General features: G+C 49.4%; 1 protein-coding gene across 2 annotated transcripts; it reads left to right on the top strand.

Annotated features, from left to right (window-relative positions):
* LOC135915918 (solute carrier family 2, facilitated glucose transporter member 8-like) lies at positions 1-27698 on the top strand. Of its 2 annotated transcripts, XM_065449107.1 has the most exons (7): positions 1-545; positions 1513-1771; positions 10228-10452; positions 11701-11904; positions 15072-15323; positions 20078-20377; positions 27076-27698. In XM_065449107.1, exons 1-7 carry the CDS (start codon positions 199-201, stop codon positions 27529-27531), a joined length of 2043 nt encoding a protein of 680 aa, XP_065305179.1. In that variant the 5' UTR covers positions 1-198; the 3' UTR covers positions 27532-27698. The 2 variants fall into 2 exon arrangements, with proteins under 2 accessions (XP_065305179.1, XP_065305180.1); XM_065449108.1 differs by lacking the exon at positions 20078-20377 and having other exon boundaries at positions 27076-27697.
* The last annotated feature ends 220 nt before the right edge of the window (positions 27699-27918 follow it).

The following is a 27918-nucleotide window of genomic DNA, read 5'->3' as shown; positions in this document are numbered from 1 at the left end:
AGGAGGTTCGGATGAAGAAGAAGAACTGGCATCCCGCCGCCTGTGCCGCAGTCCAGAGGACAGCTACCGTTTTGAGGCAACAGCAGCAGCTCAAGTCCCGGCTCTACATCGACATCTAGCTCACGTAACGCCCGTGCCGACTGCGGTTTCGTCAAGACCACTCACGTCTCGCGCCTGGACATCCTGCGAGCGATCGAGATGCGGAAGGGAACGCCGTATGTGATTGGTGACACCACTGTCATCAGTCACCAGGACAAGCAGTCCAGACTGTCCGAGAAGGTAAGGCGGGGCAGCACGATGGACTTCGTTCGCATGCTGGAGACCGAGCTGGCTGCGAAGTCTGCTGCACCGGACCTGCCTGGAATCTGGGGCTTAACAGCAGCGCACTGCGGGAAAGGTGTCATGCCGTACATGTCGCTGGTTCCTTGCTGGGCGGGATCACTGTGCATCGGCACCGCTCTTGGCTACGCACTTCCTGCCGGCCGCACTCTGGACGATGCCGCACATCGAGGCTCCCTCGACGTTCCACACAGGCAGATATTGTGGTACGGGCGTGCTTATAGGCAATACATTTTCGTCGGTGGGTTGTGAGATTGCGATACACACTGCGATTTCTTCATCTGAAAAGAGGTGCTCGAAAAATTGGTGACGGCTTCTTTTTACTGTTCAATACTTTTCGGAATTTAAAATAATATATTTAAATCGACGCGAAACGATATGCCGAGTCACTAATGAACTGCAGAAGAATCTGTCCAGAGCTTGTCCGGTATTCTCTCTCGCGTTTTGTGTTCATGTGCGCTGCGCAATAAAGGATGGGGCACAAATAACTTCGATAGAGGTATCGAAAGCTTGAAAAAATGCCTTATTCGCAGGGGAGACATTTTGCACCACATCTCGACAGTGAATTCGAGGGCACTTTACTACGATTACGGTTTCGTTTCCGAGCAGCTGCTGGTATCGTCTAACGGGAACCGATCATTGTGACGGTTTGGCACTCACTCAGGCTGGCTCGCTTGTCTGCATGCTACGTCGTGCCGCGCAGTAAGAAGCATCGTAGCGGACGACCAAGCGAGCCTCGGCGAGTGCTAGTACTTTTCTACGTTCTGCCATTCGCTGTCACGTGGCGCCCGTAGCTGCTCGGACGTCGCGACACTAACACCTCCTCGTAAACTAAATCGAAAGTCACAATGGGAAAGTCATAATAGTACGTTTTTGAGGGCGCGGTCGTGATTGCCAGCATATTTTTCTGGTTTGCCGAGGTCTAGGACCTTCACCTAATGCGAAAGTGTATAGTTAAAAATATGGCCACGTAAAGACTCCTTTACTGATTTAAATAAACGCACATATTGTTCCAAAAAGAAGTAACTAGTCGACCTTGTTTTCAGCGTATGAACGTAAAGTGTAACGAGGTAACTGTATGTAAGCGTGCGTGCATGCATGCATGCACGTAAGCGTAGCCTGAGAGATGGTGTATAAGTACTTCCGGCGGCACTGTGTTTCGTTCTGACGCAGGTTCGGCTCCATGATGAGCCTGGGTGCTGTGTTCGGCTCTCTAGCGGGCGCGATGCTGACGCAGCTCAACGGCCGCCGGTGCAGCCTGTCTATCGCCGCAGTGGGCCTGCTCGCGTCCTGGCTCGTCATCGGCTGGGCGCGGAACATCTACTATTACTGCGGCTCGCGTTTTTTGGGCGGCCTACTGACCGGCGTCGTCTCGGTCATCGTCCCGGCGCACATAGCGGAGATGGCCCCCGTAACCCGACGCGGAATGCACGTGAGTGGCGGCTGCTGGGCCGCGACATTACAATTTCCAGCAAGTACAGCGGGGCGTGGCACTTGCGGAGACGATGGACGTTTGCCCGAGTAAGACCCGGTGCGAGAGAGGGAATGTGGGGACTTTTTCTCCTTGAATATACGACCCTGCCTAGGCACTATACGGGGGAGATTTTTAGCAGGTGCAGTATGCGCTTGCCCCTAGGCGCAGCGGTAGAAGTCGCTGTGCGTTGTAGGGCTGAACCTAGCATCGCAAGCTGGCGGCTCAACGCAATTCTATTTATTCAGTCGTGTTTTTTACTAATTAAAACACCTGTCATTATTTCGCATTATTGGCGGCGCCTCCAGGAGAGCAAAGAGGCAAAGGGGACATCAAAGCTCAAACCCGGACTGGTCCGTGGGTTGGGACTCGCGAGGTCTGCGTGTGCCAGGGGAGTGTAAGATCGGCTGTCAGCTATCGCGGACAGCCAATTTTTTCACGCGAACACCCCCTGGCACGCTTCGACCTCCGCGGCCCCAACCCACGGGCCGCCCTATTACCAGCTTTGATCCACCCCGCTACCCCTTGGGTGCATCGGAGTCCCTGCGCCGCCTGCTTTAATATAACCTCAGGTGCTCTCCTGAGGCCTGCGTTTGCCGGAGACATGTGCCCTCCTGGAGCAGTGCTAGTTGAAAATGCAATCTATCATCGCAACTAAAAAAGCGACCCGCGACTTATAACAACACTAGTCAGAACCTTGCCCCTTCAGACACAGCGATCACCAAATAAGGCGTCCATGCACACTGGCTCACCACGCGGGCAGCCAGCGACGGAGCGTAAACAATCTCGATGGCACCCCGCAATTAAGGCATGTCTAGGGGACAAAACTATACAACACGCCCTAAGAAACCAGCTCCTGTGCCTAGGCAGAGTCATATATTCAAGAAGCAAAGACCCTCACATTTTCACTCTCACACCCACTCTTAGTCGTGCCTCCGCACAAACGCCTGGCAAACCCTCAAACGAAGGTCTCGTTAAAGTCGCGGCCCGGCAGCGTGTTTCTATTTACGCCCAAGCCCAGTGCTCGGCCGCTGCGCCATTATGGGCCGCCCGCGTCTACCACGTTGACCAAAGTGACCAGTAACAAATTTTCTTGAAAAACATTACGTTAACCTACACTAACCAAACCTAACTTGACGGCGCCGAGATGTAAAGAAAATATTCTCCACGTCGTAAGCGCTTACAGAATACGCGCGCCACCGTAATTAAGGCCTTTTACGCTAACCAAACCTAAACTAAGATAACCTAAACCAGATCTAAACCTTAGCTAACCTAACTTAACGCAGAATTGACGCAAATCCAATAATCCTCACGCATGACATCGAGCAATCGCGTTTAACCATGGTCGCTAAGGCGCTGCGCAATTATTTCATTCGAAGAGGACCACACAAATGTTCCAGAAATGTCGCCTAGCTTAACCTAACGTTAACCTAAATTAGCCTAACATGACTTCGCCAAGACGTTAAGACGATAATCCTCACGGTGTAACCACTGTGAGAATACGCCGCACCACCGCAACGCCTTATGGTACGCCCACACTAGCGACAAAAACGCGCGCGACACGCCGGACGCGGCAAGCGACCGCGCGGCAGACGCGTGCGGGCAAGTCCACAGTCGCGTTTTGCGGCACGCGGCAGCGGCCCGTGGAGTCCCGCGTTGTCTCGTTCCATTCGATACTTCTTGTGACAACGCGCTCTCCGTTCTGCCCATTTCGTCTTCCATCGGAAGTGTCTGTGTTTTTTTGCGCCACTGCCGGCCACGCTCAGGTATGTCGGATACGGACGAGGAGCTACTGGTGACTGTGAACACTATAATACTTGTTTGTTCTTTACTTGTGCGACGCCGACGTGCCAGACAGCGGACGAGAAAGTTTTGAGTGCGGTACAGGGACACTGAGGGCCAGGCGCGCACTCTGCTTCCCCACCTTCACCAATTACTCACCTGTCATGCCAAACTGCTGTCCATAATGTGCCAGCGGTTGGCGCGCAGCTCCTTGTCCGACGCTCGATTTATCATAGAGGTACGCATATCCGCGAACGGTTTCCAAAAACGCCTCCACTGCGAGGCGAATTCTTCGTCGACGCCTCAGTGGCGGTGTGGTAAGGCTTAACAAAAACAGCCCCCTTGACTGGAAATGGCCTCTGAGATTTTACGGCGCGCGTGTCACTGTTCAGTCTCAGAGCCCATAGATTATGATTCTTTGCTTATGCGACAGGTGGCGCCACAACAGCGCGGCTCGTAAAGCGGCTCGCTTCTGATTGGTGGACGTTTCGCGTCTGCCGCGAAAAATGGGTCTCGCACCCATTCGCGCGTTTGCCGCGCGTTGCTGCCGCTTTTCGTGAATCTTGCCGCGCGCGACAGCACCGCTCGCCGCGCGCGTTGTGTCGCGCGCGTTTTTGTCGCTAGTGTGGACGTACCATTATACGCTAGCCTAACCTAACCTAAACTAGCCTAAACCTAAGCGAACCAAACCTAACGTGGACGAGGCGCAAAGCGAATAATCGTCAGAGCGTGACATCGGGCAGTGACGTTGAATCGTGGTTGCTAAGGCGTTATGCATTTATTTCACTTAAATGGGACCACTACAAAATGCTCCTGAAAAGTCGCGGACAAGAGCATACAAAAAGCCTGCCAAGAGCGAAGATACCTCTCCAGGAGAACAGGCCCAGCCTCTACTACGGCCCCTATTCCTCCACCGGGATTTTTTGTGAAGGTACAAAGTGGCGCACGGCGCGAGGAAGTTATTATCCGGCCAGACTGACTCAGCACCAGCGTCATACGCACGAGAAACCTGTATGACGTACCTTCAGACACACGGTTTACCAAATAAGGCGTCAGTGGCCGCTGCTTCACCTGTTTCACCGCGCCAGCAGCCAGCGTCCAAGCGTAAACAAACTCGATCCCACTCCTCAATGCCGGCACGCCTACGGACGAGCGCATAAAACACGCGCAAAGAAACTTCTCGGTTGTGCCTATGCGGAGTCAGTAATTCAAGGAGCAATACTCCCCATGATTTTTCTCTCGCCCCCGCTAGTACTCGCGCCTGCGCAGACGCGAAGAGCGCCTCGAGAAATGCCACGCCCCGCTTATATAAATTTTCAAAATGCTGCTGCAGCCACTCGCTGTCGCAGGGCGCGGGCTGCGAGCCTGGGTGGCGTAAGCAGAACGTCACTTCGACGGGTGCAGTTCCTTGCCCTCGCAGACAGCCTCCCTGTTTCGATTTCGCGCGCTCTGATAGCCGAAATTCGCCGTGCCAGTTTCGCGGGTAATCGCATTTGGCGAGATACTAGGAAGTTGATATGGCTTGCGCCAAGTGTTTGTTGCAGTTTACCAGCTAACCGAGCGCGTTCAAATGTAATGTTCCAATGTAAACAATTTAGAGAAAAGACGGGGAATGCGGGAGATGGAGATTGAAGAGGAAGAGCAAAAGGTGAACAAGGTGAATGCAGGAGCCAGGCTCTTGCATTCACCTTGTTCACGTTTTGCTCAATGTAATAATAAATAATAATATTTGGGGTTTTATGTGCCAAAACCACTTTCTGATTATGAGGCACGCCATAGTGGAGGACTCCGGAAATTTTGACCACCTGGGGTTCTTTAACGTGCACCTAAATCTAAGCACACGGGTGTTTTCGCATTTCGCCCCGATCGAAATGCGGCCGCCGTGGCCGGGATTCGATCCCGCGACCTCGTGCTCAGCAGCCCAACACCATAGCCACTGAGCAACCACGGCGGGTGTTTTGCTCAATGTAAATAATTTGTGTTTTTTAATTAGCCACTGAATACCACGTGTCACGCGTCAGGCCCTGGTCGCCAGCTCTGACGGCGTGCCTCCTTAGGAACCACCCTTTTATTTCACAACGGCTATTTTTTTTAAATACAACCTAAGGTTTTCATAGAATAACCCTCCATATATAGAGATGCAACTGGCATCCGTGCAGCGCATTGCATGCAGTGCCTGGCTTGCACACGAAGTACCTTGGTTGAATCTACCTTCGTTCGTTTCTTCCGCGATCAATTTACGCAGGAATTAATTACCCTTTGGTTGCTTTCCAGTATTCTTGCGAAAAAACAGGTCGCAAACAGTGCTAAATGCGACGAGCTAAGGACGACATTTTAGTAGTTCGGCCAAACACCTTTCCGTAAATATGTGATTCTAATAAGGGAGCCTATATTAGCACCTTAATGGGGCTGGTTTAGCGATAGGATACACCGTTGAAACATCTAGTGCATGGCGTTTTGCTTATTTATACCTGGTGCTAAGGTCTGTGTAAAAAAATAGGTATGCAGAAGTTCCACTGAAGATGCCTAAATATAATGTAAGCATACCCCCAATTTCAATTGCCCACCACGAAATTCAATCTCACCCCCCCCCCCCAAGTACATTCAAGCTGACCCCCCCCCAAATGATGTTGAACCAGCCCCAAATTTAAAGTTCGCCTTGCCCCAATTTCAAGTTGGCCCACCTCTACGATAGACTTCCGCATGTATCTTCATGAGGCCCTATGTATGTTCATGAGTATGCATAAGTATGATCAAATTGGTGTTCTCTGTGATCAATATTTCTTGTTTCAATAGTTTCATATCACTTATAAACAAACCAGTCGTCACCGTTTCAATTAATTTGACTAGTAAATGCGTTAAGTTCTCAAATTCCGAATTTTTTGCTGATGCAAGGCATTAAACTCCGACGCTATCATTTCTGTGGGTTTTGCGTAAGTCGCACTTTACAAATTTTCTTATGCATTTTACTTTGACAAATTCAATTAGTTCAGTAACGCCTGTTCCGCCACACGGAAGGCCTGCGTAGTTCGGGAGGATTGTTCTCGTATGGACAGCGTCACACAAACCATCGGTTTCTGTGCGACACGGCGAACGCCATCGCGTTAAAAGCGCACGTGGGACACTCGGAGAGGGCAAACCCGGCCTGGCGGTCCTAGTTGCAAAGAAGTGTTCCTTTCAAGAGCACAAATTGCAGTTGGGCAACACGAGGGCGGAGGTAATGCTTATCGAAATCATTCCCAGCAGCTGGCTTAAAAACAGCGTTTTCATTTTAAGCATTTACTGTTCCCCGAGAGACCTTCACCAGGCATTCTTGTCGATTATAGCCAAGGCGGCGGCGAAAGCAAGGGATGCTCCACTTGTGGTAGCTGTAGACTTTAACGCGGCGCATCAGACGTGGGGTTATGTGAGACACTCCCCTAAAGGAATAAATCTACTTCAAGCGGTTACAAATTGTCCATTAGAGCTAGTTACGGACCCACAGTTTCCCACGCGCATCGGTAATTCAGTCTCGCGGGACACCACGCCGGATCTGGCCTTCGTTAAGAATGCCACCTCTGTTAGTTGGCACAATAAGCAATAAAACCTGGGAAGTGACCATTTTGTTGTGGAGGTTTCTCTGGAAGTTGCCACAGCCCCCCTTAGGGCGTTCACCGTAGTAGACTGGGACGCCTTCCGTAAACGCCGGGAAGAGGGCTTGGAGGAGTACGCGTCCTTCGAAGACCTCTTAAGGAGAATCAAAGAGGATGTCAAGGCTGTTACTAAAGCAGTCGAAACTGACTTAAAAGTAAACAGGATGGATGCTCACTTGGCGCAGCTGGTAGAGGCCAAAAACTCCTTACTCGCCAGATGGCAAACGTAGAGGCTCAATAGGAAGCTGCGTAAGAAAGTAGCGATGTTAAATCGTGAAATCGAAGCGTATTGCCAAGAGTTGAGCAAGCAGCAATGGAACGTGGTTTGCTCGGCAGTTGACGGACAGATGCGTATGGGAGGCAAATGGCACCTCCTGAAGCAACTATTAGATGACTCACAATCCAAAAGCAATCAGGGCCTAGCTATTGATAGAATAATTCATTATCTTAATGGAAAGGGGCTAACAGATGTAGACATACTTCAGAGCCTAGCAGACAGGTATCTCCCCGTAGGCCCCACGGGGAACGAGGACTACCCAGAGAATACAGGCGAACCCATGGAGGAGCTTGATGCTCCGGTGACTAAAGCGGAAGCCAAAGTTGCTACACAAGTTAAACGGCGGTTCAGCACCCGGGCCGGATGGCATTTCCAACAGACTCCTGCGTAACCTAGATGAAAAATCAATTGAGAAGCTCACGGAACAGATCAACTGCACCTGGGAAGCTGGCTGGGTCCCAGAGGACTGGAAAACGGCCTCTGTTGTCCTTATCCTGAAATCAGGTAAAACACTCACACCGGAGAATCTTAGACTAATCTCACTCACATCCTGCGTGGGCAAGGTGGCTGAGCACGCCTTCCATGATAGAGTAATGAGATACATCGAGGAACGAGAACTGTTCCCGTATAACATGGTAGGATTCAGGCCCTCTCTATCCGCGCAAGATATGCTTCTCATCGAAAGGCAAATAATCGGCGTGGACACCAGGGATGTCAGAGGCATTTTAGCGTTAGGTCTCGCCAAAGCCTTTGACACCATCACACACAGATTTATTCTGGAATCCATCTCGGACCTAAACTTAGGGAAACGCTTTCACGCTTACGTCAGCTCTTTCTTAAGGGACCGTAAAGCCACTATTAAAATCGGTCAACTAAGATCCGACGAGTTCAAGTTAGGGGCTAAGGGCACTCCGCAGGGTGCATTAATATCACCGCTAGTTTTCAATATAGCGATGAAAGGCCTCTCGGAAAAAGGGGCTAGGGTCGAGGGCGCGAATCATGCGCTCTATGCGGACGACATCACCGTTTGGAGCGGTGGGGGGTCCGAGGGGGCCGTGGAGCGTGCCCTTCAGGAGGCCTTGGATATTACGGAAGCGTACCTAAAAGGGACGGGACCCTGTCTGTCATCCTCAAAGTCAGAACTACTGCTTTAGAGACCGGATCGGGCAAGAGGCACTCTACCCCTCTCGAACAGATTCCTATTAACCTATATGCTGAATCTGGTCAGATGATCCCTAGAGTCGAATCGGTCAGGATTCTAGGTCTGATCCTAAATGCAAAGGGGAGCAACAATCAATCTATTGTCCGCGTCAAGGCAAAAACGGAAAACATGCTCCGAATAATCACAAGAGTCTCGAACCGCAGAGGCGGCCTCAGTGAGAGCAATCTCCTTAGGCTGTATCATGCGTTCCTCATGAGTCACATAAACTACGTAGCATCGGCGCTCAACTGGTCCCGCTCGGAGGAGGCCAAAATTGATGCGATGATGAGAAAAAGCATTAAACACATACTGGGAATTCCCACTAGCACCAGCACGGAGAAGTTCCTACAATAAGGGGTTCACAATACTCTGACGGAGGTAATCGAGGCACAAAAACGGCACAAACTGTCCGCCTCTCGTCTTCGAAGGCAGGCAGAAGCATATTAAGCTCCGCAGGTCTAGCCCCCTTGGCGGTTGACGAGAATGCCATCGTGCTCTCTCACACCGTTAGGGCAACCTTTCAAGTTAGCCCTTTCCCTCGGAATGTACACCCCCAATATAATGCAGCTAGACGCAAGGCACTAGCCCGCTCTCTCATTGACTTTACACAAAAAATCCTGCAATTACACAAAGCCTGCAACTACCTATGTAGATGCTGCCCAGTATGGGCGCACAGATTCATTTGTAGCTGCTGCAGCTGATCCTCCCGGGAAAATTCTCAATGCAGCTTCGGTAAGACACACCACGGTAGCGGCGGCTGAACAGGCTGCCATCGCGCTAGCTATGAATGACCCCTCGCGGCCTTACATCTACACTGACTCGAGATCAGCCATACGAGCCTTTCTATCTGGCCTAATCTCGAAAGAGGCGGCGGCTATAATAAAGCAAAGACCGCCTGATGCTGTTCACACTATCGCATGGTTCCCGGCGCACATGGGAACCAATGTACATCCCAGCAAACCCAACCCTAATGAGCTAGTTCATGACCAGGCGCAAGGTCTAACATTCCGCAATGGTCCTGATACGCTAAGCAGTCGGGATTGTGAGCATTACTCTGATCCTCTACTCTCTTTTAATGAAATAGTTAAACACTATCAGCTTGGGCGCAGACAATTCCTGCTGCCACACCCACAGCTAACTAGACCTCAATCTTTCACATTGAGAATGTTACAAACGGGATCTTTCCCTTCGAGAGGAAAGTTTAGCAGCTTTGCTTCGGACATCGACCCACACTGCCCCGAGTGCAATGAAGAGTATTGCTCGTTAGCACACATGCTCGGGCAATGCTCTGCGTTACAAAACACATCTTTTAATAAACAAGAGGACTGGGAAGAGGCCCTTAAAAGCGGTGACCCCCAGGACCAACTAAGGGCTGTCAAAAGGGCCCGCGAACGGGCGGAGGACCATGGTCGTCCGGCCCCAACGTGGGAGCGGCCCGCAACTATGACTTAGTAGTTCCTTTGGACCTTAATAAAGTTTGTTGACTGACTGACTGACTGCGACATTCGGATCCCTTCGAACGCAGGGTGCCCTGCACCAGTTCGCTGTCACACTGGGCGTCCTGTACGCGTACTGCTTCGGCCGTTCCCTGGACTGGGACTGGTTGGCCGTGTCCTGCGCGCCCCCTGCCGCCGCGTTGCTCGTCCTCACCAGAACTTTTGCGGTGGAGTCTCCTCGCTGGATTCTACAGAAGGGCGACACCATGGGCTCTTTGAAGGCGCTCATTACTGTGCGTGGTTCCAAGTCGCTGGTAGGTGTGAGACTTACGCAAGGTTCTTTGCATCCTCCTAGACATGCACCGAGTTTCAAACGCTGTGGTGTTCCTGCTAAATGTATTGTTTCTTTAGAATTGTCGAACTGTGTGAAACCCCTTTCAGTGCTTGTGCGTTGTTTGAGATGTTTGCGATCGTTCGCAATGCACTAACATCTTTTTTTGCAATCTATGGACTCTTCGCGCAACTATGAGAAATTTTGAGGTTTATTTAGTTCGTCTATAATTTTTATTGTGAATAATTTTGTATAATAGAGACTTCGACTGGAACATTCAAAAGGAGAAATCAGGATCGGCTTAAGCGGCAGGTGGCTTTTACGGATTTACTTTAGCACTTGTGCAGAAACCTTGAAGTGTTTTTTTTTCTGTTTTTCGCTAGATTGCTCGCTCAAAGCATGGCTCCGACTACGAGCTTGTAACGTGACTACGATTTCACTACGTTCGCAATTCGTCTTTGTTCTCCATGAAAAGCGAACTAAGCTGGCTAGAACATTGCGTTGGGTGTGTTACTTTTTGCTATGCGATCGAAGCGCGATGGCACGAGTTGAAGGCGACGCAACGCGGCGCTGTGTGTCAGTGCCGTGCGTGCCGCCTTCGTCTCGCGACCTTTCATGCACATAACTCTGTTATCGCATCACGTGATAAAATAGTAATTGTTTCTGGCTTCCAAAACATTTTACGTTTACCCTATCAGTATTTTCGATCAGTTGCAGTCAACTATATGTAGCATTAAATTCTGGACAAGACTATGTGACGTCGCGGATTACGGGAAACAGGAAAGCCCAAGTGCACTTTTGCAAGGCATGACCATTGCGTATAAAAACAATACCCGCTATTCATCTATGCGTGTTCTTGTTCTTCAGAAAAAACACACAGAACGATATGCAAAACAGTCTGTTGGGTGTTGATAACACAGGAACAATCTATGACTCAAGGTCTAAATGTACAACTCCTCGAACGAGAGCAAAAAAGCAAGGAGTACATAAAAGCACAAGTGATTATTCTTGTTTAAGTTCTTTGATTTTTTTGTGTCCTCTACAAGAAGTCGCGCTCGTACATATTCAATCATGCAGAAGCAACTGTAGCCCAATATCTTAGGTTACTGAGAATTCGTGGTGATTCATTAGTTTTAGCTGACGCAGTGCGATACGAAAGCAGTATCTATAGGCCTTTCTTCTCAATTGAGTTTTTTTTTTACAACGATTCTTGCGTCATGTTGCCCTTCAGGCCGACATCGAGTTCGACGCCATCCAGGAAGTGTTGCCAAAGTACAGGACCCCAGTGGCGCACTACTTTCTCGCACTGCTGGTGGTGGTGTCGCAACAGCTGAGCGGCATCAACAGCGTCATCCTCAGCACAGTCTGCCTGGATCACGGAGCCGACTCGACCAGGCCTTCCATGGACAGCACCATCGCTCTTGCACTGCTGCAGGTGCGTTGGCGTCCGTGGAAATGCCTCTGTCCTGAATAATTCTGATGTTTCTCTACAGTCACCCCTCAAGAGAAAAGTGTATAATAGCTGTGTGTTATTACCAGTACTCACCTACGGGGCAGAAACCTGGAGGCTTACGAAAAGGGTTCTACTTAAATTGAGGATGACGCAACGAGCTATGGAAAGAAGAATGATGGGCGTAACGTTAAGGGATAAGAAAAGAGCAGATTGTGTGAGGGAACAAACGCGAGTTAATGACATACTTAGTTGAAATGAAGAAAAAGAAATGGGCATGGCCAGGACATGTAATGAGGAGGGAAGACAACCGATGAACATTAAGGGTTAGGGACTGGATCCCAAGGGAAGGGAAGCGTAGCAGGGGGCGGCAGAAAGTTAGGTGGGCGGATGAGATTAAGAAGTTTGCAGGGACGACATGGCCACAATTAGTATATGACCGGTGTCGTTGGAGAAGTATGGGAGAGGCCTCTGCCCTGCAGTGGGCGTAACCAGGATGATGATGATGATAGTAGCAGTGAATTCAAACCGCGCGAAGCTTCCAAAAATGAAGCAACCACCAAAAGTGTGCTCGTGGATATGTGTAATAAATGCTGGTAGACTCGTAAAATCTCACCAGCTATTCGATAGCGTCAGTTATAAATTATCCCTATATGCGTTTTATCAACCTCGTTTCACCGAACTTTATGCTGTACACTCAAGTGTAGTTTAGCCTCCCCTATTAGCGGAGCTCAGAATCTGCCAGTTTCTGTACAAAAAAGATATTCCATACGATTCCCATAATCAGTGTGTCTTCCGAATTTGTCCCTTTTCTCGGCGAGCTTGTGGCGATCGCATTGCATCGTCGGTATGTCTGGTCTTTCCAGCAATCTAAACATGAGCTTTGTTGGAAATACTGCGGGAGGTGAAAAATTCATTCTGAAGAATATAATCGTGATGTCTTGAAAACAATAAGGCACACATTCGGATCAGGATTAGAGTGAGATGATTTGGCGGCGTACCAATGAACCATTCAGTGCATGGAGGAACCACGCCGTAGCTAAGTGGATAGGAATTACAATGGGGTCGGCAGCTTATGTATGCTCCTCAGCGAGGGATATTGTGCTTTGCAGCTTTTAGGAGTTTGAAGTTTATTCCACGATTAGTTTTATTTAGCGCACCAAGAAAAAATAACTCCGCAAGCGCCTTAACAAACCATCGTGATGATAACGTCTTGCCGTGGCTGCTGCCTAATGCATAGGCAGCAGCCAGGGAACTCTAACATTTGTTTGTGAAAACCTGCATCAAGAACAAAGAATAACAAAAAACAGATAATATAATGCACGCCGTTGCCCCCAGTTTTAAAAGCAAATAAGTGATTACCTCAGCAAATGTACACCTGGCTGTACACCAAATGTACACTTGGTGGCTTACCGAAAAGCCGGACAAAATTGGAAGAGTCAATTTTTCAAGGCTGTTCAATGTAGAAGCATATTTTTCTCCCTCAGTGGACATCAGTAAATGTATGATAATCCCTGATAAGACAGTTATTGAAGGCCTGAGAACCAACTTGCTCAGTAAATCACGTGTCTCATCGAACGATTGCCTAGAGGGCTCGATGCCTGGATGCCTGAGACAAGCATCGACTTCCATATAGTCATCCTCAACGTGTAGTCTCGAAAACATTGTGCTTACACTAAGCTTTCGCACGTTTGCGCGAGGGGACGTCGCCGAAAACATTAACTGCAATGACAATGAATTTGACCCTAAGTTAGGAGACTGTATCCAGAAATGGCCAGCTGTGACCGTAAGATTCGCACTCTGTGTACAAGCCTTGTATTTCTGCAAAAGCTACACGTAGCCTAAACTAATTAACTAGCAAGCCATACACAGTTTTCATTGAATATTTTTGTCAATCACTGAATATCGCACATTTAGTGACGTCTGCCGCCCTTTGGAATTTAATGCCGCAAATAAATAAGCATTGCTATTACCGCATACAGTCCAAATTAATGTGGATGCTTTCCATTTTAAGAGCATGGCATATATCATATAAATGAGTCCTTTATAGGTCTCCTTACTTTTTTTTGTGGAGTAACCTGTGCATGTTTGCTCTTTAGTGTGTGCGATTGGAATGGTCATGCTTGAAACAAAACAGCAGAAAATTCACGTCTACTCAGTGGTAATCCAAAACCTAGCGCCCATTTTCAACTACCTGTCCGCTAAAATCAGCTAAAATGTACGTAAGTGTTGCAGTACAATCACCCCCAATTATCGGAAGGCGGCTTTTAGAAAAAGTTTACTGCAACATCAATGTATTTTGCACCAAATTTGAAGGACGGATACCTCAATATTAACGCTAGCCCTAGAAGTTCTTCTAAATGGACATGACTTCGCTACTGCTCGGCTTTATTATTGAAAGTTGGAAAATTACTCAAAAATGAATAATAATAAACCAATTTAGCGAATACCCTAAATTAGAGGCTTCATCAGGGACATTGTGAGTTTTTGCGCGAGAAAAGTCCGTCTCTTCAGGTAGCTTGCGTGAACAAGCTCACTTAATCACTCTGTCCCAGGCTGTTTCTTTTAAAGAGCCCCTATAACCACTCTGAGTGACAAGACGATTGAGCAGTTTATCTTTAACCGTTTGCTATCCTCTACACGGGCGCGGTGTTCTCCATGACAGGAACTTCACCAGAAGAAGCGTCGAAAATGTGTCAGTAGTGTAAATCACCCTGGCACTGTTTTCCTGTTTGATGACTCACCAACTTTCGCGCTTCCGGACTCAGCGTTTATTGGTTAGTCCCTTTTGCAGGTACACGCGCAGCGCGATACACGCTACACATAATGAAATCGCTCAATTACGTACGAGAGCAATGCCAAGACGACGTTGAAATGTTACCGCATGGCTGCGTGGCCAAGGCATGCTATCACACTAATTCGGAACGATGGCCCTCAGACACATTGGCCAATCGACGGCACTTATCTCGGTGACGTCAAGTGCACGACTCTGTTGTCGTTACGGCATAGGAAGACAGGGAAAGTCCGGACAGGGTCACGTGAATGTTCATTGAATTATCAGCGGTGGTTTAGGGGGCCCTTTAAGCCTGTTCCAGCTAACAAAAATAAACGCGGTATACTGCACTGTATGGCATGCCTCGACTGCATTTCAGACGCTGGCAACACTGCTAGTCGTGCCTTTCGTCGACTCAGCGGGCCGTCGAAACTTGCTCGGTGTTTCCGTGGTTGCGTGCTGGGGTAGCATGGTCAGCCTGGGGTTCATCTACTTCAGCTCCAGGCCTGATAGAGCGGCGGTCGTCGACGAATGGAAAGCCACGTCTCCCGCCGATCTGGAAGTAGAGGAGGCGACTTCAGCCGTCGCCTCTGCGTCGGGCGTCAACAGCATGCTCACTTTTGCTTTGAAGGTACGAGGGGAGCGGTATCGCGTTGGTCTCGAGAGAGCGTAGCACAGTTTTTACCACGCGTGACGCTTCCTGTTTTCCAGCCAGCTTTCCTGTTTCTGGCTGCTTCCCATGTGAATGTGGTCGCAGCGCTCGGAACCACTGCACAACGATACATACCTCAAACCACCGCATACCACAGGAATGCTCCCAATTACTATCCCAATTACTCCCAATTACTCCATTTTACTCCTGTCACCGACAAGTTTATTCCATCAAGTGTAATATCCTGCAATGTTAAGAAACCCTGGTTCAATTCCAAGTTAAAAAGGCTTTCAAACCGAAAAAAACGACTGTATCGAATAGCCAATAAAAGTTCACTGGCATCGAAATGGGACGCTTATAAGGAGGCAAACAGTACTTACACAGAAGCCATTAAACTTGCCAAAAAGACATTCCAAGTACACACTTTGCCCACAATGCTTGCTAATGACCCTAAAAGGTTTTGGCGTGTTATTAACCCTTCCAAAGATAATTCAATCACGTTGATTGATTCCAACGGTTCACCGGTACCCGAAGATGTATGTCCCCATATCCTTAAAGGGGTTGGGACACCAAATTTTGAGGCTGTAAAAAGCATGTTGTAGGCTGCTTCCGTATGCAAGGACACCCAGAACGAGGTATCGGACGCTGCAAACATTTCAAAATAATTTTAATTCAGCTCCAAAAAGTCATTAAAAACTCCTTCTCGTAGTCGAGACCCATCGCTAGCGCGGCGGCTACTACGTCACAGAGGAGGAACGAAAATATTGACGTCATAGCACACCAGCACAAAAACGTGACGTATGATGAGTAGCGATGAAATGCCGATTACGGAGCCTGCTGAGCCGAGCGACCGAGCATAGCCTCCACTATGACCGAGCGACAGGCATATGGAAATCCTTTCTTAATGCAAAGAAGGGGTAAGGCGTGCAGACACGGACACAGGAGGAGAGAAGTGGACAACACGAACGCCGCACGGCGGCCCGCGAATGGCAAACTGCGTGCGGCGAGTTGCCGTGCCGACGGGCCTTTGCACGTTTTAGTGTAAAACAGTAGCCGGCCGACTCCGAAAGGGACCAGGATATGCGGCGTTCGTGTTGTCCGCTTCTCTCCTCGCATAGTCGCATAGTTCGGCAGCTCGGAGTGGTCTCTCCTTCACTTGGCCTTTCTCAATGTGAAGGCCCGTCCACGTTACCGGCACGGAAACTCGCCGCACGCCGTTTGCCGTTCGCGGGCCCCCGTGCGACGGCGGTTTTGCTCGCGAACGGCGAGATTTCCTAGCCGTAGAGAGCAGGGGCCCGGGACCCATTTGCAGCCGTACGGCGAAGCGGCCAATCAGCGTCCGAGGAGTGGTCACTCTGTGCACCGACGGCAGCTTCACCGCCTCTGATCGTTCGGCGCCGCCGATGTCGTGGCTAGGCCTTTTCCGGTTCACTTCGAAGCTAAAGCTTACGGCGCTTCGGAATGAATCACCGACCCTCACAAGCCGCAATATTTTCTTACCGTTGTTGTCACTCTTCGCAATAATTATAATAATCGCGACATGCACTTCGAATCGCCAGTTGACCTCTGCTGGCAGAGCACGCGTATGCGCGAGCAGACGACGCAGCATAGTTTTACGTCACCATTTTTTGTGGCCCACGTGACCAAGCCATGTTGCGTTTCCTCCTCTGTGACGTCATAGCATCCCCCCAGAGCCCAGAAACCGAAACCGAAATCGTTCGGTATAATAATGGTATTATTAAATTATTTATCGGATATATATGAATCCCGCTGTGTGTATCGTGCTCCCTGAAGCATGACGCAACGTTTGAATCAACAAACGCATGAACGAAAATTTTGATGTCTCCACCCCTTTAACTCTGTGTTCTGTAACAACTTTATCGTATGTAGTAACCCTGTGCTTCCAACGCTCGAGTCTTGCAATTACCCACCTATGGACTTTATTATCATTGAACCTCTTGGGGTCGAAAATGTAATTAAAGGTCTTAAGTTGTCATCAAGTCCTGGTGCTGATTTGGTTAACGCGAAATTCCTGAAAAATACTGTTGTTTATTCATCTGTTCAGCTTTCGAAAATTTTTCAGCAATCCTTAGATACCCATCGGCTACCTACAGATTGGAAAGTCGGGAAGGTGGTCCCACTTCATAAGTCCGGTAGCAAACATTCGCCACTCAACTACCGCCCCATTTCCCTCACAAGCATTCCTTGCAAGGTTCTTGAACATATTCTGTACTCACATTTAGCTAAGCACTTACACAATAATTCATTTTTTACAAAAGCACAACATGGTTTCCGAAAAAACTTGTCATGTGAAACCCAACTTCTATCTTTTACATACAGCCTTCATCTTATTCTCGACAAAGGTTCTTTCGCAGACTGTGTTTTCTTTGATTTCGCCAAGGCCTTCGACAAAGTGTGCCATAAATTACTTCAATTTAAACTTAGTAAACTTAATCTTGATCCTCACCTGTTGGCATGGCTTGAACATTTTCTCTTTAATCGGTCACAGTATGCTGTGGTTGAAAATCATATGTCCTCATCTAATCCTGTAGACTCTGGTGTGTCCCAAGGATCTGTTATAGGCCCTCTTCTTTTTTTAATTTACATTAACGACTTACCCAATGAAGTTTGTTCTAACATTTACCTTTTCGCAGATGACTGTGTTATCCTCCGTGAAATCTCGGACAAATCTGATAACAAATTCTTACAAGACGATATAAACGCTATCTCTAACTGGTGTGACGTATGGTTAATGCAACTTAACGTAAGTAAATGTAAATGTATGCGTGTAACTCGCAGCCATATTCCTCCACCGAACTATTACCTTAATGATACTCCCCTGGAGGTCGTAACCTCGTATAAATACCTAGGCGTCCACATAACCTCATCACTTTCCTGGTCGTTGCACATCAATAACGTAATTAACAATACTAATCGCATGCTAGGTTATCTTCGCCGAAACTTTTCTTGTAATTGGGAGTAATGGAGTATCAGGAGTAAAATGGAGTACGCTTCATCCATCTGGGACCCGCACCTCGAAACCCTTACTCAATCACTCGAACTAATCCAAAACAATGCCGTACGTTTCATTCATAGCAACTACAGCCCTACATCAAGCGTAACTGCCATGAAAAACTCTTTGCTGCTTGCTCCTCTCTCAGCCCGGCGTAAGTGCTTTCGCCTTGCTCTATTTCATAAACTATATTTCCACAATTCGTATCTACGCGATAATCTAATATCACCTCCTACCTACATTTCCTCTCGCATCGACCATAGCCACAAGGTTGGAATCATTCAGTGCCGCACCAGAACCTGTAACGAATCATTCATTCCTAGGACCTCTCAGGAATGGAACCACCTTCCCGGCGCAGTTGTCGCAATCAAGGACAACTCAAAGTTTCGTTCGGCATTATCAGACATCATTACTCCCGGATGCAATTAACTAACCACATTTGTTGTTTATTGCTGCTTTGTTTATTTATTTGTGTATATTTTTTTACCCACTCCCCTCTGTAATACTTCGGTCTTGAGGGTACAATAAAATAAATAAATAAATAAATTGAGCAAAAGGGCGCCCTTGGCGAGCTGATTCGGATTAATGGTTAGCAAAAAGAGAAAGGAGACAGATTACTGAATAACGCACGAAAAGTGCTTACTTTTCACTGAAATTGGTTTATTAAATCAGGAAAATATTATGGTGTTTTACGTGCTAAAACCACTTTCTGGGGCACGCCGTAGTGGTGGATTCCGGAAAATTTGACCACCTCTGTTTCTTTACCGTGCACCTAAATCTAAGTATTCGGGTGTATTCGCACTTGGCCCTCATCGAAATGTGGCCTCCGTGGCCGGAATTCGGTCCCGCGGCCTCGTGCTCCACTATCCCAGTAGCTCAACACCATAGACACTAAGCAACCACGACCGGTTATGAGAACGGTACATATATAATATCAACGCAATGCTTGCGCGCTAGACCCCAACCTAGTCAGCGGCGCAAAGGGAGTTGAGACAATTTTCCCAAATTATGCGCCACTATATTGAGAAGAGTCCGCAGTAAATGCTCGCTATCGTTAAAGGACACATAAGCTGAGTTCACATAGGCGTGCTTCAACAAAAATGAAATGGGCCTCGACGATTTCGCATGAAGGCTAACTCGCGTGTTTAAGAAGAATCTTTGTTTCGTCGATTCCATGGGGACACCTTCGTTTGAGGTTAACCTGTGTTCACCAGTCGTCTTAGAATCTTGTCGTTTCCCCAATCATGCGTTTTTATTGAATGGTGTATGTGAAACGCCGTCGCCGCTCTATAACGTTTGGAGCTATTGCATAGGTAAGGATTATGACAAGGGCTAATAACTGTTTTAGGGCTAAGGTTACCAGTATTCAACAAACCGTATCCTCACTATACTGTTTTACTAGAGTTATTCACATCAAGTTGTTATATTTTACCAATAAGTTTGTGCACTTGTGAGAATATGTTAGCAAGTTACTAAAAGCCCCTGAGAAACCTGCAAGGGCACTTCTTTGTAACTAGATGCAAGGTGTGGCGGCGCCCGGATTTTCGTTTTATACTGATGCTGATGATGATGACGGCGATGACGATGACAGCGATGAGGTTCATAACAAAATGAAAATTAGGTGGTGGCCCTCAACGATGTCCGCCCACAATTCGGCCTATAAGCAATGGTATGTTTGGGTGTCGAATCTCATTCGCAACCTGTCCTTTCCGTTGAACAGGCCTTGTTCGTTGTCGCCTTCTCGGCTGGATTGGGGCCCGTCCCGTGGATCCTTGCCGCTGAGCTCGTTCCACTCCGTGGCACCGGACTCGAGTTTGGAAGCGTGTGCGCAGCCAGCTGGACCGGCGTTTTTGTGACAGCCAACTTTGTGGCTACAACTGACACTGCACGGATGTTCGCCGTGTCCCTCTGGCTGTACGGGCTCATCGCACTCACCGGAGGGCTGATCAGCTTCATGCTGCTCCCCAAGACTGATTGCATGTCCATCGAGGATATCCTGCTAATCGATCCTGACGACAGGGTAAACGAGCCTTGTTGGGGTCCGCGACGATGCAGTACTGACAGGAATCAGCGATGCCAATAAGGGGGCTAGTTAATTCATACTCGTACTATCATGCACTGTGGGTTACAAGGTGGGTAAAAAAAGCCGAGAAAAGAAACCGCATTACGAACAGGAATGAATCGCAAAGTACAGACTTATACCTTAATAATTTGTGCGTGTGCGCGTGCGAGCGCGCGGGCCTATTTCTGTGTCTGTGAGTATTTTTTTTCTGACTAAAAGTTCGCGGCATTGGAGGTCTTTCGAGAGTGAAATCAGCGCTTTGTCGGGCTCTTCATACTGTCACAGACGGTAATGTGGGAAAAGGAGGACGACGATGGTGTCCTTGGAGACGACGAAGAAAAGTGTAGCTTTATGGCTGCTCTACGCTTGCTAGCTAAGCCATTAAAAGCCTACGAAGAAGATAAATAGACGCACGCTCCTTCCTTCCCGTAACATCTTTGGTGGACGTGCGGGGTAATCACTTGCGCAAGACGGAGCTCTGCAGCGGACGTAACCTGGCCGACATGTTATCCGAAGGAGAGAGTTCAACCACGGCCCCGTCGTCGCCACTGACGGTCACCATGGCCCAGCCTCGCGAACCTGGCATGTTTACCGGGATCGACAACGTTGACGACGATGACTGGTTGCAGAATTATGAACGGGTCAGCGCACACAGCAAGTGGGATAACACGCTTATGCTGGCCAATATAATAGTCTACGTCAAGAAAACGGTACGGGTCCGGTTCGAAACACACGAAGAAGAGAATATGAGTTGGGACCAGTGCAAGCAGAAGCTTAGAGATTTGTTCGGCAAGCCCGTCGGCCACCAACGTGCTGCGAGAAAGGACCTTGGGACCCGTGTTCAGACGTCCACTCAATCTTACGTGGCGTATATCCAGGACGTCCTCGCCCTTTGCCGCAAAGTGGATAACACTATGGCAGAGGCAGACAAGGTCAGCCACCTCTTAAAAGGCATCGCGGACGACACGTTTAACCTGATTGTTTACAAGAATGTAACAACGGTCAATGAAATCATTAACGAATGTCACCGCTTTCAAGGCGCGAATTGTCGCCGCATGGTTCAACAATTCACGCGTCTACCTAATACCGCAGCTTCATCGACGTGCGAAGACGTTTGCCCACCGCGTGAGCCCACCTCCTGCGAGAACGTCGTACGTATCGTTCGGCGAGAAATCGAAGCAACGTCTCCTCCCATGCCAATGCCGCAGCGCTCTGACGATTCCCGGCCGCTTGTGTCTCTCATTCAGTCGGCAATTCACCAAGAACTGGCCAATGTGGGCCTTCCGTCCATCTGCTCCGCCAGCCGTCCTGACTTTGCCAATACGGTCCATATCCGAGCTATCGAACTCGGTCGAATGGCGCGCACATGATGATAGACACATCTGCTTTTAGTATGGACGTGTGGGCCACATCTCTCGCCACTGTCGAAGTTCCTGGCCATCCCACTCTCGACCAAGCTTTCCCGCCTAAAGCCGCTCCCTACTGAATCCTCGCCCGCCATCACTCTCCACCGAGGTTGAAGACGCTCCTGACAACGCGCGAGCTACCGCGACTAGCCGCTCGCCATCGCCACAGTCACCGCTCCCGTTTGCCCCAGCTTACCGTCGCCGCTCTCTGACGGGAAATTAATTGGGGCAGCTCCTGGAGGTGATGCTGCTCTAGAACCCGACCTGAAATTCCTCCGCTGACCCTGTCTACTAATCGGAACCTTCTGGACGTGGACGTGAATGGTTAGCCCGTTACAGCACTCATCGACCCTGGAGCCCACATTTCCATCATGAGTGCGGAGCTTCGAACGCGCTTGAAGAAAGTACTAACTCCTGCTCCGACTCGACTGCTCCACGTAGCCGACGGTGTAACTGGGGCTGTGCTTGGAATGCGTACTGCTCGTGTCAGTGTCGCCGGTCACCACACGTCCGTTTTGTTTAGTGTGCTCGAACGGTGCCCTCACAATGTTATCCTCGGACTCGACTTTTTGGCCGCCCATTCTGCTCTGATTGGCTGTTCCGCCGGCGTTGTAAAACTTGACCTACCACCACCTGTCCCCGTTGAACTTCCTGCTCAAGCTCCAACTCAGCTTTGTTCGGCGGATTTGATACGCCTGCCATCTCTTGCAGCAACCTGCATCCCTGTCTTAGTTTGCCCACCTGTACCTGATGGAGACTGTGTCCTTACTCCCGCGACTTCAGTCCTGCTTTCTCACAACGTCTCCTTCCCGCACACCATCGTTTCCGTTGCGGACAATCAGACATGTCTTCCCATCCTAAATTTCGGACAGTGCCCACAAGTACCTCCTCGAGGCATGTCCCTAGCCACGTTGTCAACGACGCATGAGTGCCACATTTCCGCTCTATCTGGTGGGCCGTCTTCCACCAATGCTTATTCTGCGCCTTCTGCATAAGCCCCGACCGACGACTTTACAAAGATCTCAACCCAACATGCCGCAGACCTCCGTCGTCTCCTTGAGTCCTACTCCGACATTTTCGACCTGAACGATCGCCCTTTTTGAAAAACTACGGTAGTGAAGCATCGTATAAATACCGGTGATGCAGCACCTGTTCGCCGACGCCCATATCGGGTGTCACCTTCTGAGTGACAAGTTATCCAGAGCGAGGTTGACAAGATGCTTGCCAAAGGGATTATTGAACACTGCTACAGCCCGTGCGCATCCCCTGTTCTGCTCGTCAAAAAGAAGGATAACAGCTGGCGATTCTGCGTTGACTATCATCATCTAAACACGATCACCGAGAAAGATGTATATCCACTTCCCCGCATTGACGATGCTCTGGATTGTCTCCACGGTTCCACTTATATTTCATCTATAGACCTTCGCTCTGGATATTGGCGAATCGCCGTGGATGAAATGGACCGTGAAAAGACCGCATTCTTCACACCAGACGGCCTATATCAGTTCCGGGTAATGCCTTTTGGCTTGTGCAATGCCCCGGCAACCTTTGAACGGATGATGGACATGCTCTTACGTTGTTTGAAATGGTCCATCCGTTTGTGCTACTTGGATGACGTCATCATATTCTCTTCAATTTTTGCGACGCATCTTGAAAGACTTTCATCTGTTCTTTCTGTTTTTCGCACCGCTCGCTTACAGCTCAACTCATCCAAGTGCCACTTCGGTCACCGCCAAATAACCATGCTAGGACACCTCGTCGACCCGTCAGGCATTCGCCCCGACTCCGCTAAAGTTCATGCTGTGCAGAATTTCCCCGTACCAACTTGTGCCAAAGATGTTCCCAGCTTTATTGCCTTTGTCCGTACTTCCGCAGGTTTGTGGAAAATTTCGCCCGTGTTGCCCATCCCCTGACTGACCTCCTGAAGAAAGACGTTCCTTTCTTTTGGGGCTCTAAGCAGGCGTCTGCTTTCTCGCAGCTCATCACGCTGCTCACCACACCTCCTGTTCTCACCCATTTTTACACCTCCGCTCCGACAAATTCGCAATGACGCCCGTGGCTACGGCATCGGCGCAGTTTTAGCTCAACGCCAATGTGAGCACGACTGCGTCATCGCCTACGCCAGCCGCCTCTTCTCACCCGCAGAGCGCAATTACTGGATAACTGAGCGCGAGTGTCTCACCCTCATTTGTGTGGTGGGCAAGTTCCGACCCTACATATATGGTCGACTATTTGCAGTTACAACCGACCACCACGCCCTTTGTTGGCTTTCCTCCCTCAAGGATCCCACCGAACGCCTCGGTCGCTGAACCCTATGGCTACAGGAATACACATACAGTGTGGTCTACAAGTCGGGTCGTCTACCTCAGGACGCCGACTGCCTGTCTCGTCGTCCCGTCAATGTACCGGATGGTTTAGCGGATGTCGCACCGATCTGCGTTTTTTCGCTGTCTGCCTTGCAAGACATTCGCGCTGAACAACGACGCGATGAGTCGTTACGCCCCATTATCGAACGCCTGCTCTCTGATCCATCTGACCCATCCATTCACATGTTTGTACTACAAAATGGCATCCTGTATCGCCGCAACATGCACCCCGACGGGCACGGGCTGCTAACCGTCATTCCGTCTCATCTGCGACAGATTGTACTGCAGCAAACGCACGACGTTCCCACCACTGGACACCTTGGCGTCACGCGGACCTATGACCGAATGCAGCAACCGTTTTTCCGGCCCCGTCTCAACCGCTCCGTCCGGCGCTACGTTGCCGCGTGTGAGTCGTGTCAACGCCGGAAAAGACCAGCTGCGCCTCCCGCCGAACTGCTGCAGCCGTTGGATATAGCAGCCTACCCTTTTTCTTCGCGTTGGCGTTGGTCTTCTCGGGCCATTCCCTATATCAAATGACGGAAATAGGTGGATTGCCGTCGCTACGGACTATACAACACCCTATGCCATTACTAGAGCCCTACCGACCAGCTGTGCCACAGACGTGGCTGATTTCTTGCTTCACGACGTTATCTTGCACCATGGTGCACCTCGTCAACTTCTCACTGATCGCGGCAGATACTTTCTTGTCAAAGTCATAGACGACTTACTTCCATCATGAGCTACTAAATACAAATTTACTACCGCTTACCATCCTCAAACTAACGGTCTTACCGAACGCCTGAACCGCACATTAACTGACATGTTAGCAATGTATGTTTCCTCCGATCATTGTGACTGGGACATTGCTCTACCATTTGTCACGTTCGCCCACAGTTCCTCGCGCCACGACACAACTGGATATTCACCCTTCTATCTCCTCTCCGGCCGTGAGCCGACTTTGCCTTTTGAGACTCTCCTTTCGACCACACTCGACTCGCCGACAGAGTACACTCGGGATGTCATAGCGACAGTGACCCAAGCACGCCAGATTGCCCGCATTCGTATTTCTGCTTCACAGACACGCCAGAAGTGCCGTTATGACCAGCGCCATCACGACATGCACTACGAACCAGGCGCTCTTGTGCTAGTTTGGTATCTAACTCGGCGTATTCGTGTTTCGGAGAAATTCCTCTAGCGGTACTATGGCTCTTACGCATCCTTCGCCAGGTGACCCCTGTCACATAGGAAGTGTATCCGCTGGATGCCATGGTGCCTTCACCTCTCTCTGACATAATCTACGTCAGCCGCCACAAACCCTGCCTTTCTCAGACCGATGAGCCGCACCACTAAGGTGCTTTTTCCGACGGGGGTGATGTCACAGTCGGTAATGTGGGAAAAGGAGGACGATGATGGTGGTCTTGGAGACGACGAAGAAGAGTGTACCATTATCGCTGCTCTACGCTTGCTGGCTCAGCCATTAAAAGCCATCTGTAAATAGACGCACGCTTCTTCCTTCCCGTAACAATAGTTTTCGTGCAAGAAACTTCTGTGACGCCTAAGGATTTCTGAACAAAATTGGATTTGCCAGCCCAGCCCTGCTTAGGATAATCGGCACTTGTGTATTACTTCCCGCGTCCTGCCGCGAATACTTTTGCCTCTGAAATTCACGAAACTACCTCAGGATCTCGTCACGGCTGAAAAATGTCCGTTTTAGGTCGCGCACATCGTTTGCAGGTCTCTGTAAAGTGAAAAGGCCATTTATTCAATGACACATCAAAAATGCAGAGGCAACTGCTGCTAAAAGGGGGCCTGCGTACTACGCGCCGAGGCAGCTTAGTAGTTTAGCGGCAGCTTAGTGGTAGCTGGTAGCGGCTAGTAGCTTAACGGCCATGGCGTTGCGCTACTAAGCTCGTGGTCGTGAGCTCGATGCCCGCCGCAGGGGGCGCTTTCCGATGGAGGAGGCATGAAGAAAAAAAACAGCTTCTCTTCCATTTAAGTGCATGTTAAAAAGTCTCAGGTGTTCAACGTTAGCACGTATTACATACCGCGTGCCTCATAATTGAATCGTGGTTTACGCACGTAAAAATCGCGGTAATTTTTTTTTTGGCGCACATACAAGCGTCAGGTAATCATTTTATCCTCCATGCTCCTTCCAACTGCTGATCCTTCGTTTACATATGCCGCCTTCACTTTGACCAGGCCCACCTTTGTGAAACGTGTCGCTGCCTTGAGGGACGTTTTTGTTCGTTAAATGAGAGTGCCGCCCGTTGTGAATGAGTTAGCGGTGCCTATAGGCGCACTCTTTTGCAGTATAAATGAAAGTTAAAGGTTGAATTGAAGGTTGGGGGCGGGGGATATTGCTGGCTCAACTTTTACACGCCGCGAAAATTAGGGACGCACAGAGAGCGACAGCTGGTGGATCTCCTGGTGCGTCCTCTCGGAGGTCGTGTGCACTAACGCACTGAAGAGAGGAGTTGTTGGCGCGGAAGTATTTTGTAGAGGGCGTAAGTTGACATACATACCTCCCTATCTCAAGATGCCTTCTCAGATGAATTGTCAGTCCTGTTAACCGCCTTGTTGTTTCACATACACTTGGTGTATGTTCCATATACACATCGCGCATGACCACGATGGATTCGTTGTAACTCAATTGAAGCTCCTCCTTTTGCGCCGTTGCCATTACAAAAGGCAGGTATTTGTTGAAGCGACGAGTGGAAGACGGGTGACTGTATGACTCTTTATTGGGAGGCGCTCTCCTACATTTTTTACTTGTCACTGACTACAAAAGTCAGTTCAGGGCAGTTATAGATGCAATCACTGACCTATACGTGTGTCTGCATAAGTTGGAACAACTATTTATATTATTCTTCCCCTCGGTTTACAGGCTCGAACACGGAAGATAAGGTTTAAGAGCAAAGAACATGTCTTCGCCACGCCTGGTTCGGGAGGGCATGCCACCACTAGCGAACGCACGGCGACAGTCGCCAAGCCTCCAATACCGGAGAAGCCGCATCCAGGTATTGACGAAACCTCACTGAAAAGCTTGACGCCAGATAAACGGTCGTCAGACATCACTCAAGCCACATCAAAGGACCTGACCGCGGAGAAGCCGCAGTCAGCTGTCAGCCCCTCTCCTACAGAAGCTTTAACAACGGAGAAGGTGGATTCGGACGTCTCCCAGGGCCCATCGAAGGGTTCGGATAAGAAGCTTGTCGCCGTCAGCGAGCAGCAGCTACGGGATCACGACCGTCGCAAATCATCTGTCGCGTCCCAAAAATTGATAGCGTCCGAGGCAAGCGCTGATTCAGCGCGCTCAAAGGATAGCACCAGGAAGAAGTGAAGGAGGGCGCGAAACCAGAGGAAAGGCGTCGCCATCGCCCGTCTGGTGTTTGACAATGCCACGTGCCTTCCGAAGTGGCATCACGTTTCTGCAGCTGCCCCCAGCTGCAAGGGTAAATAAAGTGAACTTGTAGACGCACCGAAAGCTCGTGCTATGACGTAATAGCTGGCTACTTGCCTTTATTTTCTATGCGTGGTTGTATCGGCTAATTTCGAAGTTGCAAGAAAAATTATCCCACCCTCCCTTCGCTAGCTATGTAGCTACGGAGCGAAGAAGTGTCGGTGTGTTTAAACTGTTATTCAATACTCTCATTTCCATACATCACAATCTGCTCACAATCACGAAGCTGCTGGTTCAATCCCAGTCACTGCGACCGCATTGCTGTGG

This window comes from Dermacentor albipictus, chromosome 2 (genome assembly GCF_038994185.2).
Source record: "Dermacentor albipictus isolate Rhodes 1998 colony chromosome 2, USDA_Dalb.pri_finalv2, whole genome shotgun sequence".
NCBI classification, from domain to species: Eukaryota; Metazoa; Arthropoda; class Arachnida; order Ixodida; family Ixodidae; genus Dermacentor; species Dermacentor albipictus.
This window is presented reverse-complemented; position numbering and strand designations above follow the sequence as displayed.